This window comes from Bos indicus, chromosome 21 (genome assembly GCF_029378745.1).
Source record: "Bos indicus isolate NIAB-ARS_2022 breed Sahiwal x Tharparkar chromosome 21, NIAB-ARS_B.indTharparkar_mat_pri_1.0, whole genome shotgun sequence".
In the NCBI taxonomy this organism is placed as follows: domain Eukaryota; kingdom Metazoa; phylum Chordata; class Mammalia; order Artiodactyla; family Bovidae; genus Bos; species Bos indicus.
The window spans coordinates 29,277,618-29,295,604 of NC_091780.1; the positions used below are offsets into that span (position 1 = coordinate 29,277,618).

Consider the following 17,987-nt stretch of genomic DNA (forward strand, 5'->3'; position numbering starts at 1 on the left):
GTCTGCACAACTAGTGATCTCCTACTGCGAGGCAGGCCAGAGCTCATACAAACACTCAACAAAAGCTGGTGCATGGCCAGCGCTCCTGTCATCCTCTGAACAGCGCCACCGGGGAGATGACTGTTGTCACTGCACTCACAGATAAAGGGGTGGCAGTTTGCCCACGGTCGCGCTGCTGGGAAATGGACAGTTGGGGACCCACAGCGCCGTCCTCCCTCAGGAAGGCTGTCCCCGAGGTTCTTCCCAAAGCCAAACGTCTCTGGCCCCCTTGCTGTGTCCCACTGTCAGGCCTGGTTTTCAGCGGGGCCGACCCGTCTTTCCTTGTGGTTTCTTCGCCCAATATTCAGGCGAGCCGCGCTCTCACGCGGGGACGAGTAAGGCTTTGCGCGCAGGAGGTCAAACACTGTTAGGCAAATGACGGAGGCCCCCAGGCACCCCGACGAGAGGGAGATGCGGGCAACCAGGCTGGGAGTGGGACTCACCTGAAATGCCCTGGCCCTTCCGGCCGCTGGGGGAACGCGTGTCCCGAGCGCCCCCTTAGTCTGCGGGAAGTTACGGGGTGAGGGGGGAGCTCTTTGCTCGGGGCGCGCGAGGGACGGGTGCCGGTCACCGAGCGCGGGCCAGGGCACTGCCGGGCCGCGCGGGCGGGAACGCGCGGCGGCCGCCGCCTCCTCCCCTCGCTCCCGCCCGCAGCGGCGGCGGCGGCGGCGCTTCCCCGGCGCGGAGCGGCTTTAAAAGGCGGCACCCCACCCCCCGGCGCACTCGCCGCTCCGGCGCCGCGCGAGCCTGCCACTGCCATGCCTCCGCGCGCGCCGCCCGCGCCCGGGCCCCGGCCGCCGCCCCGCGCCCCCGCCCGCGCCGGGGACGCGGGCCCCGACTCGAGGGCCGCCGGCGGGCCCGGGCTCCGGCCGCTCGCGCCGCGCCCTTGGCGCTGGCTGCTGCTACTCGCGCTGCCCGCCGCCTGCTCCGCGCCGCCGCCGCCGCGCCCCGTCTACACCAACCACTGGGCGGTGCAAGTGCTGGGCGGCCCGGCCGTGGCGGACCGCGTGGCCGCGGCGCACGGCTACCTCAACTTGGGCCAGGTGAGTGCGGATGGCCCCGCGCGCCCAAAACTTTGGCTGTCGCCGGCGGGCGCGGCGCGAGGGGGCGCCCTGTGAGGAATCTCCCGGAGCGCGGCGCGGGGTCCTCGGCGGCCAACGGGGCAGCACCCAGACGCGGACACCTGCCCAGCCGCGCGGGTGGGGAGCCCGTGAGAGCGCCGTCCTCCCGTGTTCCTCAGGTCCTCCCGCCGCCGACCCGGCCTATCGGCGCCGGCCCTCCAACTAGACGGGCGGCGCGGGGCTCCGGACCCTGTACGCGCGCAGGTGGGGACTGAGGTGCTCTCCCTCGGCGTCCGAGTCTCTCGGAGGGAGGGCGGCCGGAGTCAAGGGGGCTTTCCGGGCGGCCTGGACCCCGCAGCCAGAGGCGAGGGTCCAGCCTTTAATCCCCTCCAGGCCCCCGGCAGGGGTGGGGGGAATTGGCTTCGTCTCTGGGCCTCTGGTCGGCGGGTCTGATAGCAGTTCTCTGCGGACCGGTCGTGTAACCTTAGGCTGGTCTCTTCCTTCTTTTCCATCCGCCCGCGTGTCGGGACGTTGACCTTGTGTACTTAGGTGCGCGATGTTTGGGACGGGACGGTCCAGTGTTTCGGGCCGCAGAGCACCTGCCGGGGCCTGACCACTCCCGCGCCTGGTTCGCAGGAGGGCTGTCAGCGAGCAAGAGGGGACAAGCCTGGGGCAGGACCGCGGGTGGGGTAGCTCCATAGGACCTCAGAGGCAGGCTCCCTTTTCCTGTGCCAACCCAGCCCGGCGGGTTGATCCTGATCTATGGCGGGTGGGGGCCCACCGGGGGACCTCTCTGTGCGTTGAGCAAACCTCCAACAAACACTTAGAGGATCAAGTGGAGTGACAGGGACGCGCCTGCTCATAACTGAGACCCTGCCACCAGCCAGCGTTAAATTTAGTTTCATCATTATCCGTGGCAGAAGTGGGCCACCTCTGGTGTGGCTCTGATGTGAGTGACATTTCTTTGCATCCTAAGTCCGGTGCGAACGCTGCTAACGTGAGTTGTGCGGCCTTCTGGAAACGTAGATCCTGCTGTCTGAACTGTACTTCACACCGTGTGGGTCAGAGAGTGTCTGAAATAACCCATCATGTCCTTGGTGTGTCTTTTTGTTGTATATTGAACACTCAGGTCTCTGCAAACATCCTGTGATTTAAGATTTGCCTTTGGGCAGCACTGGCTTCAGTTCCTAAATCTGAGGTTCCTAAATCTCCTGGTCCACGGTCCAGATGAAGGAAGTACTTCTTGGTGCTCTTCTGGCGCCTGCTTCCCCTGTTGGCTCAGGCCCGGCTTCTGCCACAGTTCATTGCTCCGCCCAGGTGGCCCGGCAGTTTGTCTTCAACTAAAAGTGACTCTTTAATGGCACAGTAAATTACAAAGTGCCTGGGTTCCTGGCTTTTATAATTAAGTGAACAGAGGGGAACTGAAGTAGAGCAGGGAGCTCCGGGACATTGCAGTAGAGGCCTGGTGAGGCCCCTTACCACTCCTGCCCTCAGGCATCAGAACCGCCAGCCCCCTGACCACACCCCATCTTCAAACAACTTGCATCCCACTACTGAGGGGCTTGTGCTGTGAAGCCTGCTGTCTTTGCTTTGCCTGTGGGAGAGGTTTCGTTGGGGTGTGCACCCTTCCCCCCGGATCTCCTGGGGAGTGTCCAGAGCAGCCGAGGTGGGCTGCACACAGCCTGGCACTCAGCCTGGGAATGGGATGCTGCTGGGACTGATACAGGAGGCCGTCACACACCCAGGGCATAAGAGCTGTCTTGGAGGTGAGTGTGTGTGTGTTTGTGTACACGTGTGTGATTTCTCAAGGAGGGCCTGTTACCCTGTATTCCCAGTGCAGCTTTCCTCCCCACCTCCCCCAAGTGCACTGCTAATGTGGAAAAGGCCCGGAGCAGTCCGGCCTCTACCTACTCAATAAGAACTCTTTAAAAACCTTATTTGCCTTCTTCAGCCAGGAGAATTTGTGACTCATAAATAAGATGTATATATTATTAGCTTTGATTTATGGGTGAGTGAGCCATGGTGAAGCGAGGGCTGGGAGCGCTTTGTGTCCACACGGCAGAGTGTGTCACTTCTGATGGTTGTACTATGCTTTGTCTCCTTCCACGTTCCTGGCTCCCAGTTTTTCTGTGAGTGACCTTCCCTAGACCCTTAGTGGGCAGCTGGTGTTGTGCCCGGTGCCTGCCCTGACTCTTCATCCTGGTCTTTGCTGCACTCAAGCCCTGACTTTACCTTCATACAACCATGGACCTGATCCCATTTATCTTGTGTGGTGCAGGTCAAATGATACCAGTGGTTATTCACCTGTCTTGAATCATGGATCCCTTTCAGAGTCTGAGAGAGTCTCTGGATCCTCTCCATTTAAAAATATACATCATTGGGAACAGGACAAACATGTTTCTTTTTGCCCCTCAACTCATTATATTATAATGGGAATCCCAGATAATGCAACACAATTTCCAAAAAAATAAAGATTGGGAAGAGCCAAATGTCAGTCTTGACAGAGGACAAAATTAACCATATGGATAATCCAAGAGAACCCAGAGGCCAACTATTAGAACTAAGGAGAGAGAGAAGTGGGGGCTTGATTGACAAGAGACCCCTGACGATGGCCACAGCTGCGAGGACAGCATAAGAGCTGTTAGATACTTAGGAATCAATCCTAGAGACGTGTCAGACTCCCGTGAAGAGGATTATAAAACATTGTAAAAAAAGTGTTGGGAAAAAGAAGGCAAGAATGATGGAGAGAGAGATTACATTCATGATGGGAGAGGTGACTGTCACAGGTCCCCTCAACTAATGTGTAAATTCAGTATAAGCTAGTTTTAGTGCGTGTAGATTTTTATATTGAATATGAAATCACACAAATACCATAGATGACTCTGAGAAGGAAGATGGGGAGGACAGTGTCTGTCACCATGAGTTTCAGTGGTCATGGCAGTTCTGCCATGGCCTGGTGATGGTTGTGTCCGTCGGTGACATTGACTCCAGCCCAGGCATATGTGGGAGCTTGTGTGTGAGCCAAAGAGGTTCTTGTGGATGGGAGGGCTGGGCAGTCCAGGACATGGTGCTGAGAGACCCAGGTCTCCACAGGGAAGGGCAGCAGACCCTCACCCCCACTCTGTATGGGAACTCCAGATAGGATGAGAGCCTGAGTGTGTATCATTGGGGAAGACCTTCATCACATCAGCAAAGGAGAGGATTTCTGTTTATAACTTATTTTACTGAAGTATAGTTGAATTACATATTGGGTCAATTTCAGAGTGATTCAGTTGTACATACATAAATATTGTTTTTTATGTTCTTCATTTGCAGGATACTGAATGTAGTTCCTTGTGCTATATAGTAGGACCTTGTTGTTTATCCATCCTATAGATAACAATTGGCATCTGCTAACCCCAAACTCCCAGTCCATCCTTCCCCCACCATGCCTCCCCTTGGTAACCCCAAGTCTGTTCTCTGTGTCTGTGAGTCTGTTTTATTTCATAGATAAGTTGATTTGTGTCATATTTTAGATTGCCACTTCATTCTTTTTTGTGGCTGAGCAGTATTCCATTGTATGCTATTTCACTGCTAAGTCATATCCAACTCTTTGCGACCCTGTGGACAGTAGTGTGCCAAGCTCCTCTGTCCATGGGATTTCTCAGGTAAGAAGTTTGGAGTGGGGTGCCATTTCCTTCTCTATTGTATATATGTGCCACATTTTCTTTATTCAGTTGTTGATGGACATTTAGTTTGCTTCCATGACTTGGCTATTGTGAATAGTGCTGCCATGAACATAGGGCTGCATGTATATTTTTGAATTATAGTTTTGTTCAGATATATGCTCAGGAGTGGAATTGCAGGGTCATATGGTAGTTCTGTTTTTAGTTTTTTGAACACTCTCCATACTTTGCTCCATAGTGGCTACACCTATTTTCATTCTAACCAACAGTGTAGGAGAGTTGAGAAAGGAAAGGATTTCTTAAACAAGACACAAGAAGATCAAATAGAGAAGGGAAGAGATTGATCCATTAAATGTTCTATATAACAAAGGTGTCATGAAGGCAATGGCACCCCACTCCAGTACTCTTGCCTGGAAAATCCCATGGACGGAGGAGCCTGGTAGGCTGCAGTCCATGGGGCTGCTAAGAGTCGGACACGACTAAGCGACTTCACTTTCACTTTTCACTTTCATGCACTGGAGAAGGAAATGGCAACCCACTCCAGTGTTCTTGCCTGGAGAATCCCAGGGACGGCGCAGCCTGGTGGGCTGCCGTCTATGGGGTCACACAGAGTCGGACACGACTGAGGTGACTTAGCAGCAGCAGCAACATTAAAAAAGCAAATAAGAGAGTAGGAAGTATTTATAACATATAACAGTATTTTATAACATAACAGATTCATGTGTAGATTATTTAAAAGGCTATAAATGAATAATGGAGAGGGAAATAGCAACCCAGTCCAGTATTCTTGCTGGAGGATCCCATGGACAGAGGAGCCTGGTGGGCTACAGTCCATGGGGTTGCAAAGAGTCGGACACGACTGAGCAACTAACATACGTAAATGAATAAGAAAAAGGATAAGCTCCAGGTAGACAAGTGGGGAAGTATATATGAATAGGAAATTGAATGAAAGGGAAACCCAGGTAAGAAAAAGTGCCCAGCCTCCCCGGGAACTGATGGGCCTTAAGGTGGCCGTCCCACTTCACGCCTGTGGGGTTGGCAGACCGAGATGGTGTTAGCATCAAGGGCTGCCTGGGCTGCGGAGGAGCCAGGAATTGGCAGTGGGTACAGCTGCTTGGAGAGCGATAGGAGGTCGGTTATGTCAGCATGTCCGCATCCTGGCTTCAGCCTGGGAGACCCTCACTGCTGCCCCAGGAGACGTGTACAGGAGTGTCCACGGGGTCATCTCTAGATGAAGGGAGACACCACCTAAATACCACCAGGAGAAGAATGGAGGAGAAAAGTTGTCACACCACAGGGTACTCAACAGTACTTAGAAAAGAGGGAACTAGGTGTGTATCTACATAAATACATCCCAGAATTAATGTTGAGTGAAAACGGCAGGTTGCAGATGCACAGTGTAATAGTATTTATGTAAATTTTTAAAAAACACTAAGCCATTTTGTAGAACTTAGGAACGCTTACACAGGTAGTGAAAGTATAGAAGCTTGGGCTGGAAGGATCCACATCAAATTCTAGTTAGTAGAATTTCAAACTTAATCTGCAATGTTCTAATTCCTAATCTACTTTAGGAGCATATAGGTATTTGTTGTTGTTCAGTTGCTGAGTCATGTCCGACTCTTATGACTCCTTGGACTATAGCCCGTCAGGCTCCTCAGTCCATGGGATTCTCCAAGCAAGAATGCTGGATTTGGGTTGCCATTCCCTTCTCCAAGGGATCTTCCTGACCCAGGGATTGGACCTGCCTCTCCTGCAGTGGCAGGCAGATTCTTTACCACTGAGCCACCTGGAAAGGCCAGGCATATATATATATGTGTAATATATGTAAGTTATATACAAAATTATGTTTAAGCATTTTGCACTTTTTTGTGTGTCAGAACATATTATATACACCCACTTGCATACAGACATGCATATGTACATGGATATACACATGCACATTCATATGCATATACATGTATCCACATACACCTACATACATGCACACACAGATATACACGTGCAGTGTTAAAGGAGGGGGAGAAAAATGTACATCATACCCATGTATGACTGTTCTTGGGCCACCCTTGGGCCCAGGTGAGAAGGCCCTGCCTAAAGTCTCAGGCTGGTCACCCGTGGGCTCAGGTGAGAATGCCCTACCTAGACTAAAGTCCAGGCTGGGTTGGTCCACTTGTGTAGGAAGCGGTGACCTGGAGAAACAGAAGTCCTGGCTGCAGTCACAAGGTTCTTGGGACGGAGCTGTATCTGGAGCCCATGCACCCCTCTGCCAGTCATCTTTCTCCGTCAGGTCAGCTCTCAGCAGAGAGAGCCTCAGCCCAGCCTACATCATCACCTCTGACGTTGCTCACTCAGAGAAAAGACAGGTTGTTCATTCACATGAGAAGTATGGCAGCAAGCCATTGGCCCCCACTGGATACAGCAGCACGGCGTCGGCAGCTCTTAGAAGTGATGTTTATCTTAAGGGTGGCACTGAGGCGCTGTGCTTGCCCTTGCATTTCTGCTTTGCCTGGAGTATTGAGCTAATTTGTTGGTTCTGAGTCTGAGCATAAAACAGCAGGCTGGCTGCCAGGGCCCTGAAAGATCTAAGAGCCATAAATGGTTTTGAACTTTCCTTAAATAGTTTTACTTAAAATAGCTACTGAGCTGAGTGTACCTGGCCCAGAATTTCAGGTGGGCCTTTGTCATTCACTTGTCAACAGAGGAAAATTGTCTTGCTGCACACAGCTTGTTCTTACAACCAGGAGCAAGCTGAAGCTTTAGCCAGGTGTTAGAAGTGATGGGCCGGAACTTGTTCCAGTGAGTGTTGGGGACTTGGGAGGGACGAGGGGAGCCCAGAACAGCAGTCACTAGGTACTGGTTTTCACCTGGAGGCTATCTTGCTTTTATGTTCTCAACTGGGAGCCATATTCCTGGATGGTCTGTGAACAGCAAGGGCAAGTTTCTGGTGTGAGCTGGGGCGGGGGGCGCGGTTGGGGGGTGGGGATAGACAGAACTGGGACTGCGAAAGTCATGCAGTAAGTATTACATGTTCCTGTCTGCCCTCTTCATTCAGATGGTAATGGATTGAAGTGGACAGGGCTTTATTTGATGGGCAATATGGTGAGTCACTGGGGCTACAGTCGGGGGAGGTGAGAAAAGCTTGAGTTGCAATGCATGGCGCTGGGAGAGCCCCCAAGGCCAGGGTCCGAGGACTGAGAACCCGGCCAGGGGGCTAGCCAGCTCTATGGCCCATTGGGGAAGTTGTTTTAAACTTCTCCAAGCAGAGGCCAAGGGTGTTGGTCCTGGTGGAGCGGAAGAGCCTGTGGGTCGTCTGGACCCCTCCCTGGTCTTGAACTACACAGGACTGTCTACACTTTGGGGAACACTCCAGGCTCCTCAGGATCTCTGGGCTCCTGCACAGATCTGGCCTCTAGAAAGCAGTTCCTCTGGTCTTTTCTGGCACCTCTGGCACTGGTGCCCCTCTCTCCAGCCAGCACCCTGCCCATGGAGGCCTTCACGATCACGAGTTGTCCATGTCCTTTCAAGCTGGGACTGCAGCACGGCCTTGGCACTGACTGGAGACCCTGGTGTGTGCTTGGGCTTGGCCGGTGGTTCCCTGGGACTGCTGTCACCATGGAGCCTGGTACTGACCTGCAGGTGCTGCTGGGCCTGTTCACCATGAGGAGACCTCGGTCCAGTTAAGTGTGACTTGCTACACATTACAAACCAGCAGGCCAGGGCCCAAAGCCCTCCCTTCTGACTGTCCTGCCTGCTCACTCGCCTGGCAGAGGGCCGTCACCCTGCATCTCAGACTCGGGTAAGCCATTGGGCGAGGAGCCTTTCAGCTGGGTGCTGCCACTGACACATGGGCCCGTGTGGACCCACCAGCCTCGAGTGTGCATACAGTGCCGGCGCTGGTGTGATCCATGCTGCATGGTCTTTGCTGGCTCCTTCTGCTTCACACTGAGGCTTACTCCTGAGTCTCCATGGTGGAGGGAAAAACCCATCCCTCCCCAGGGGCCGCACACAGTCCTTCATAGTCTGAGGCTTTCCCCTAGATGGGCCCTCCTCCCCCTCCCCGTGGGTCCCGGTTCACCCAGAGCTGGAGGCCTGGAGGGTGCCGCCACCTTCTTGCTCCCGTGCCTCCTATGCTGTCTGTAACCACGCTTCTGTCTTTGGCCTCCTGTTCCCCCACTTCTCCCCGTCCAGGGCATGTAGACCCTCCTGCCCCTTCTACTGCCTTCTGCTCTGGCCAGACCCCTCACTCTGCACTTGCTTCCTCGTGGCATCCTTGGTGCTGTTCTTTCAAGCGAGAAAGGCTCTCTCCTACAGCCCTCCCGGTCAGTGCCTTGTCCTTCCTGGCTGGCTGCTGCTCTGCAGCCATGCCCCTGGGCTCCCAGGCCTCTGCAGTACTGTCTGCCGGCCACTGGGCTCTGTGCTTCGTGGGCACCTCAGTTCACACCCATGGTCTGGCTGCTCCTGGAGATGAGGTCCGATGGAGCTGTCTCTCTGGTGCAGAGCCGTCGGCCCAGGGCAACCTGTGCCTGGCAGACATGCCCACATTGATTCAGACTGTGTTTGTTAAGTGCTCCCCTGGGTGCTGGGCCCTCAGAGTCAAGGGGAAGGCGCCCCTGGAAGAGCCTCTCGTGGGGGGCAGGGTGCAGGCATTGTGACTGAGCACAATCAGGCTCCTCTCAGCATCTGGACAGAACCATCTCCCCTCCACCGCTTATCTGGATCCCTGCTTCTGGGAATCTCTCGGCGGGCCCTTCCCAGCTCCATGGTACGGGGGGAGGAGCTGCCCTGTGATGCTGTAGCTGCCCCCCAGTCTGGTCGGCTATATACCCCGGCCCCGCACCACCCTATAGGGTCCCGTCATCCTGCCGAGTCCTGGTCTCTGTGCGCTCCAGTGTCTCTGCTTGTGGAGTGTTGCAGACCTGGCGGCAGGCATGAGGCCCTGTCCAGCACCGCACAGAATGGGATGAGCAGCCATCAACTCTCGGGAGGGAGCCTTGTACTCATGGGATGGGACCGGATCTGCAGCTTGAGTTCCCATGGTAACCGGCCCATCAATGCCCTCAGTGTCAAGACGGTGGGACCGTGGAGAAGAAGAAACAGGCTCATTGTCTCTGCCTTGGCCGCTTGGGCCCAAACCAGACACACTCTGCAGGGCTGGACAGTCCTGGCCACTGTGGGGCACAACCTGGCCAGAGAGGGGCTGTGGGCTTCAGCTTCCTGACCTCCCTGGAGCCTCATGACTTCCTGCCCCTGGCGCCGTCTTCCTTGTTGGTCTGCTCAATGGGAGAAAGGGCCTGTCTGCCACAGGGGTGAATAAACCGTGTCCAGTGTCGTGGTTGGGTGCTTCCCATTTTGTTTGTGCTCTGGTTCTCAGAGATGACCTCCTGTATTCATTACACCAGAACCATCATTGCCTGTGAAAGGACCTGGCCCACCCTGTGATCCTTGTCAGATGCCCCAAGGTGGACAGTTGGGGCAGGAGGGAGCAAGGGGCAGGGTTGGGGAGCCCTCTCGTCAGATAAAGGCCTAAGGTCCCCTGGTCCGGAGAAGAGGCTGTTCTTCCACTCACCCATCATAATCCTCCAAGTCGGAAACCAGGGCATCACTGGGTTCCCCTTCCTCCCTGGTGCCCGTCTGCGACTCCTCTCTGCCTCCTGGTCGTGCCTGCAGCCTCCTCTCTGCGCCTGGGTTTCTGCCTCCCTGCGCCGTTCCCCACCCCAAGCTGTTCGTTCCCTGCTTTGAAATCACAGAGGCTCTTCTGTAGCGGAGCCTAACTGTGTGGCCCTTGGGAGTGAGCTGTCCCCCCTGCCCCCTGCCTCTCCATCCCCACCCAGAGCCCTCACAGTTGCCAGACACCCCAGCTGGTCCAGACCTTCACTGAGCTGGAAGTGTGCCACATGCCTTTTGTTTCTCTGCATCTGCTGTTTTGGGGCTGCTGCTTTAACCTGGGCACCCGTTCCCGTGGAGCCCACCTGGAGAGCCTGCCCCTCTTCAGGACTAACTGAAGTGCTGTTTCCTGCCCTGTCTGCTGCCTGGTGGGGCAGTGCTCTGGTCTTCAAGTTCCAGGGCCCCGGCCTGATAGGGAGCCTGTCTCCCTGCCACCCCGCAGCCTCTTGTGGTCTGGCCCCAGGCCCGCTGTCCACTCCCACACCACCTCCAGAAGCACCGGGGGACTGGGTCACTTGGCCACTGGGTCCCAGGACCTCTGTCACGACTGCCACCAGTTGGCTTTGAGCTGCCCTTCTTGTTCACCAGGCACTGCTCTGATCATCACCCCTGAGCCCTATTAACCCTGTTACACAGATGAGCAAGCTTAGGCACGGAGCAGTTGAGTAACTCATTGAGGCTCAGGCCCCTTAGAGCAAGGCTTTCCACGGAGGCAGCTTTCATTCCAGCATCCACTTTGGGAAAGGGTGCAGAGAGCAGGTGGCCATGGGGCTGCAGTTGGGGTTTCCTAACTGGTGAGGCAGAGGGTGCAGTCCAGGCAAAGGAAAGACTGAGATATAGCAGTGCCTCATGTCCAGAAGATGCTGGCACCCTCCCAATGAGGGGCAGGGCTGAGCTGCACGTTCAGACCCTCCCTTCTTACCAGCTCCCTGGGCTAGGGCCTCCCTTCAGAGGCTTAGGAGTGCTAGCGGTAAATAATCTGCCAGTGCAGGTTAGACCAAGAGACATGGGCTCAATCCCTGTGTCGGGAAGATCCCCAGGAGGAGGACATGGCAACCCACTCCAGGATTCTTGCCTGGAGAATCCCATAGATGGAGGAGCCTGGTGGGCTACAGTCCATGGGGTCACAGAGAGTCGGACATAACTGAAGTGACTAGGCCCACATTCATGTGCAGGAATGAAGGTGGCCCATAGCACTCCTGACCTCTAGAGTCTGAGAGTCTCAGGGCAGGGAGCTTCCCCTGGACGCCTCCCATGGCCCATTGAAGCCCCCGTGTTTTCCACCTTGGATGAGAGTAGAGAACTGTCCAGCAGACACCTAGCCAGAAACCAGAACCGCAGAGAGGGGCCTTTGTGACCCAGGGTGGCACCCAGAGTGGCCTGGCCTGGACATGAAACTGTATGGTTACTTGATTTTCTTTGTGCAATACCAAAGAATACAGTATGTAGAAAAGTTGGAAAATATGGAAAAGAGCAAAAAACTCTGAGAAAAGATCATTGATAATTCTACGCCTATCCCAGATAAACACTGTTAACATTTTGGGCTGTGCCCTCTTATCATTAAGCTTTTTAGACTGTGTGGGTATGTGCATGTGTGCATGCATGTTCGTTTGTATATCTGGGTATATGGGTGTACACACACATGTACAGACAGTTCTAGGCCGATGGTGTTGCACAGTTGTTGCAGCTATACCTCCTGGGTCTGTAACTGTTTTGTGGTGAAATTTTTAATAAATGTTCAGTGCCCTGGTGGTTCCTTACCTAATCTTGCCTGACATTTAGGTCAGAGGATTCTTTGTGAGGTCATATTGCTGCTGATGGAGAATGCCAGCACTGGGTGGGGTGATGCACAGGTTCCCCGCCCTCTCTTCCCCCGCACCTGCTGCCAAGCCTCTCCCACCTGGTTCCCATGCTGGTTACACCCCAGCCCCATCCTGCATCACCCACCTTGCACAGGGTCCCATACTTGATGGCATGTGTCAGTCTAGCTCACAAGGATTCTATGAAGCACTTTTTCCTTATTTGATAAAGCTACTGGTATGCTGTGTAAATATCCTCCCTTCAAAGAGAATTCAAACAGTGAAAGATAGATGAGGAGAAGGACCCCAGATCCCCTGCCTCTCCTCATCCATTCTCAACTGACCCCTCCCCCAACACCACCCGCCCACATGTTACTGTCCGTGTGTCCTGTTTTCACGGAGGGTGAATGGGCCATGCCAGATGTACCCAGCAGTACATTTTGGAAAGCTCTCTACTGAAGTACGTAGAGGTCTACCTCCCTCTTTTGAAGTAGTTTTAAGCTGTTGTATTGAAGCCACATATTTGGTTACGGCATTGCCTTGTTCATTCATGTTATTTTATTTTTCTCCAGGTTTTTTTTTTCCTGTATCATAAACAACATTGCAGTGATCATTCTTGTTCCTCTTCTCTGTATGAGAATTTCTGTAGGCTACATAATAGCAAAAACAAATACGAGTAGTGAATATGTAAGTCCCCTACATACAAACCTTCAAGTTGTTTTTTTCAAAGATGTGAATGTGCATTCACACGTCCACTTACGTGACTTAGTTCGTGCGTCTGGTGTATGCTGTCACGTGCATGCCTCCTCTACACGTGGTTGTGCTCTTGTGCGCTTGAGTGTACAGTCCTGTACAGAGGACAGCAGTGCAGCGTCTTTATTTCAAGCCCAGGATGTCCAGAAGCAAGTGTTAACGCAGTGGTGATACTGCTGGTACTACCGTACTTTCAAGGTACTGTAAGATTAAAATTGTTTTCTCTACTTTTGTGTTTGTTATCTGATATTTGTATGAAAAGTATTACAAACCTATTACAGTGCACTACTATATAGCCAAGTGTGTTAGTTGGGCACCTGGGCTTACTTTGTTGGACTCAGGAACAAATTGGACTTAATGATGGTCCTCTCAGAGTGGAACTCGTCTATATGTTGGGGACTTACTGTAATAATCACAGATACCTCTTGAGCCTTATTATGTGCTTTCCCTGAACTGACTCATTCAATCTTCTTAAGAACCCTGCAAGTAGGTATTGTCATTATCCCCTGTTTACAGAGAGGAAGCTGAGGCACAGGAAGGTTAAGTAACTTGTCTGTGATTGCAGCGCTTGCCCATACCAGAGCCAAAATCTGAGCTGAGGTGGTCTGGCTCCAGAGGCCAGGGAGCTGCTGAGGCAAAGCTGAGTCCGTGGGGTGGGGGTGAAGCGGGGCAGGGCTGGGAGGAGGGAGTAAGGGGTGGTCCAGGCAGGTGGGGCCGGGTGACACTGCCCACCCCTAGAAAGTAGGTGGGAGACCAGGCCCTCAGTGGTCCTCTGGGGGAGATTGTCAGTACTATTCTCACAGGTAAAAATCAGCTCTCATGGTTGTTTTAATATGCTTTTTTTTTTTTTCCTGATTACTGTTAAAATTAAATGCTTCTTCATAAACTTATCAATCATTTCAATTCCTCTCTGAAGGATTTGTTTATATTCTTTGCCCATTTTTCCAGTGGTTTATTTTTCTTTTCTCCTGATAATCTGTAGGTGCCGTCACTCTCTTGTGGTTATGAATCTTTTGTCTGTAAATAGATTCTCCTGTGTCACTTTTCTCTGAATGTTGTTCAGAGGGTGTGTTGGCTGCTTGTTTTTGGAGGTAAAATGCACAGTTGCCATTGTTTGCAGGGCTTTGGGCTTGTCACTCATGTGACTGAGTGAACAAGGCAGGGTCCCTGTCGACAACAGAAGAGAACTAAGTAACCATTGCCAGAGGAATAGTACAAGGAACACACAGGTGGGACCCGCCTGCTTTAGGATGACAGGAGAGTGGGGCTGGTTTTCCCTGGGAGGATCAGGGGTGGCTTTGTGACTAGTGGCTTTGGAGCCAGACCTTGAAGGTCCATGGTTGTCAAAAGCAAAGCAGGGAGAAGCAGGGAGCAGGCTGGCCTGAGGGGGAGTGTCATCCTGCATCCCATGGGGGAGAACCCAGCTGGCTGGCTCGGACAGAGGCATGGTCACGGCGGGGCTGCTTCCAGGCGTGTGTGCAGGGTAAGGAGAACCACTAGGGCTGTGGGCCAGCAGCGTGGGAGCCTCTGCCCATGCTGGGATGAGGGGATAGAGGGAGGGGGAGCAGGGTCAACAGAGCCTTGTGGGCGCCAAGGCAGCGAGGACGCGGCACCCTCCTGGCGCCTCCCACTGGCTGAGCCCTGAGAGGTGTGCTGTCAGGAGGGGTGCAGGGCTGGGCGAGGAGAGGGGGATAACCAGGGGAGCCTGGCGGGAAGGGGAGCATAACTTGAGGAGTAAGGGACGTCCTGGGTGTGGTGTCACCAGAGGTACAGCAGGCATTTGTCGGGTGCTAGTGTGAAGCCTGACACTGTGCAGGGGACTGGGTGGGAAGGTGCATCGGGCTGGCATCGCCCCTGGGACACTGCCTCGGTGCCATTGATAACTGTCCACGTGTCCTTTCGCATGCCTGCAGCCCTGTCAGACCCCATGTACCTGGATCTGTGCCTCCTTGCCCCAGTCAGAGTTTCTTTCGGTCTGTCCGACTGAGGACAGAGTTCACAATGGGAAACTAAGTCCGTTTCTGGCCACTTGGCACTTCGTCTAACACACAACTTGGTCTTTGGTTGTTTTCCTAAACACAAGCAAGTTTATATAAGAATCCCTCCTTGGGTTCTTCTTGGTTAAGCCTAATTTCTATAAAAAGGAAAGAAACCTTACTTCTGTCCTGCCCTCAAAGTAGCCATTCATGCCTGAGTTTGTTCACAGTCTTATGCACGTCTCCTAGTTTCTCTCTTGCAGGAATGTGATGCTGTCAGCCACAGGCCAGCAGCAGGACTTGCTTCCATGGCTTAAGCAAGTTTCTGTGCCACAACTTTCCCATCCCAGAGCCTCACACCCTGCATTTAAGCACGAGAGGCAGAAGCCCATTTATGGGAATGAACGCTCTTTTCCTGGAGTTTCATGTCCTTACACAACATGATCTCTCTGCTACTTTCTAGGTTTTTTTGTTTGTTTGTTTTGTTTTTAGTTTTCTTTTTCAAGGAATGTGGTTTTCTACCTTCCTCTGATACATGGACACACCAGGAAGATCAGAAAACCAAATTGTTCCTTTTCACACCAAATAGACCTGAAATCCAAAGGATTTCAGAGGTAGAATGGGTTCGCTGCCCCTAGAAGTTCATCTCTGAGACTCTTTTCCAGGCCCAGGACTAACCACCTTGCATGATGACAAGCTGTGTCACTCTTGTTCCAGCCAAGGAAGTGCATTTCCAAAACCTAACCAGGAGCATCTTTCCACTTCCCACCTTTACTTTTACTCTCAAAGGGTCTTGCATGTGTTGGTGTTTTCTTCTCATGTCAGAATTTCAATTATTCCATAGAAACGCCTGTCTTCAAGCCAACTGGTTTTAAAACCAGCTGTCACTTCAGTCGTGTCTGACTCTTTGTGACTCCATGGCCTGTAGCCTGCCAGGCTCCTCTGTCCATGGGATTCTCCAGGCAGGAATACTGGACTGGGTTGCTGTTTCCTTCTCCAGGGGATCTTCCTAATGCAGGGATTGAACCCGTGTCATTTCCATCTCCTGCATTGGCTGCTGCTGCTAAGTCATGTCAATCATGTCCGACTCTGTGCGACCCCATAGACAGCAGCCCACCAGGCTCCCATCCCTGGGATTCTCCAGGCAAGAATACTGGAGTGGGTTGCCATGTCCTTCCCCAGTGCATGAAAGTGAAAAGTGAAAGTGAAGTTGCTCAGTCATGTCCGACTCTTCGCGACCCCATGGACTGTAGCCCACCAGGCTCCTCCGTCCATGGGATTTCCCAGGCAAGAGTACTGGAGTGGGGTGCCATTGCCTTCTCCTCCTGCATCGGCAGGTGGATTCTTTACTGCTGACACCACCTGAGAAGCCTGAAAGTTGGTTTTACTTTCTAGCAATTGGTTCCTTTCCTGAAGTTCATCACTAATAGTCTTTGAGCATGGTCTGAGCTGATGGCTGTGCCAGCCTGGGCTTGTCTTGGGGCCAGGCAGTCGCTCAGCCTCCTCCTGGGGTTGCCCCTGCGCAATGAGAGTTCTTTTCTCCTGGCAAAGCCGAGGAAGTTGTTTGTGTGTTTGCCACTGCTTCCCTCCTGTCTGTGTCTGTGTTTCACTTGAACCGTGTGGTTGGGATGTGTGAGTTAGGCTCCAAGTCTCCAGACAGGGCTGCATTCCTGCATGCACCCTGGGCTTGGAAGAGATGCTCAAAGATTGTTACAGACAGTGCACGCAGGCCCCAGGGAATAGCCATCTCACCAGAACTGCCCAGTCCCTTCTAAATGATGCACCTTTCTTCCCAGGTCTTCTGGGGGAGGTTTGTGAACATTGAGCTCAGTTTGATTTCTGTATCCTAACAGAAATCTTCATAACAGAAGATGACATATTGGCTGCTGTGACCAGCCTTCCTGTGGCCAGCAGGAGCTGGTGCCGTGGTTTCCCTGGCAGGTCGTGGAGCTTTGCTGAGGGAACCAGACTAGTATGTGTAGCTGTCTGTCAGAGCAAGTCACCAGCTGCCTGACCCCTAGCTGGTTTCTCAGAAATCAGGAGTGGGGGAGCACTTCTGTTTTCTCCCCTAGAGGATTATGGAGTTCCCTGGGTTGTTCAGCTTGTTTATCCCAATTCTTTGAGTGTCTACTACGGTCCACCAGTAGAATGGATAAACAATGTGTCACGTTCCTACAGTGGGCATCTGTCCTCAGCAGTAAAGAGAAGACAGTTGGTATGTAACAGCAGGGTGGGCCCCACAGACTCTGCAGAATGTAAGAGAAGGCTTACACCAAAGAGTCATCTGATTTCATTTCTTGTTGTTCAGCCACTCAGTTGTGTCCAACTGTATGTGAGCCCGAGGACTGCAGCATGCCAGGCTTTCCTGTCCTTCACCATCTCCTGGAGTTTGCTCAAACTCATGTCCATTGAGTCAGTGATGCCATCCAACCATCTCATCCTCTGTCATCCTCTTCTCCTCCTACCCTCAATCTTTCCCAGCATCAGGATCTTTTCCACTGAGTTGGCTCTGCATCAGGTGGCCAAAGTATTGGAGATTCAGCTTCAACATCAGTCCTTCCAGTGAATATTCAGGGATTATTTCCTTTAGGTTTGACTGGTTTGATCTCCTTGCCGTCCAAGGGACTCTCAAGAGTCTTCTTTAGCACTGCAGTTCAAAAGCATCAATTTTTCAGCTCTTGGCTTTCTTTGTAGTCCAACTCTCACATCCATACGTGACTACTGGAAAAAACATAGCTTTGACTGTACGGACCTTTGCTGGCAAGTGATGTCTTTGCTTTGTCATACACTGTCTAGGTTTGTCATAGTTTTTCTTCCAAAGAGCAATCGCCTTTTCATTTCATGGCTGCAATCACCGTCTGCAGTGATTTAAAAATCAAGTTTGTCACTGTTTCCATTGTTTTCCCATCTATTTGCCATGAAGTGATGGGACTGGATGCTATGATCATAGTTCTTTGAATGTTTAGTTTTAAGCCAGGTTTTTCACTCTCCTCTTTCACTTTCATCAAGAGGCTCTTTAGTTCCTCTTCA

At 52.7% G+C, this 17,987-nt stretch overlaps 1 protein-coding gene across 2 annotated transcripts in view; it reads left to right on the forward strand.

Annotated features, from left to right (window-relative positions):
• The first annotated feature begins 782 nt into the window (after window positions 1-782).
• Window positions 783-17,987, forward strand: part of PCSK6 (proprotein convertase subtilisin/kexin type 6) — a 169,898-nt gene continuing 152,693 nt past the window's right edge. For both annotated transcript variants that reach the window (XM_070775279.1, XM_070775280.1), the window contains exon 1: window positions 783-1,082. In XM_070775279.1, the coding sequence (XP_070631380.1) occupies window positions 798-1,082 (285 nt within the window). In that variant the 5' untranslated portion in view covers window positions 783-797. The remainder of the gene's footprint in view (window positions 1,083-17,987) is intronic.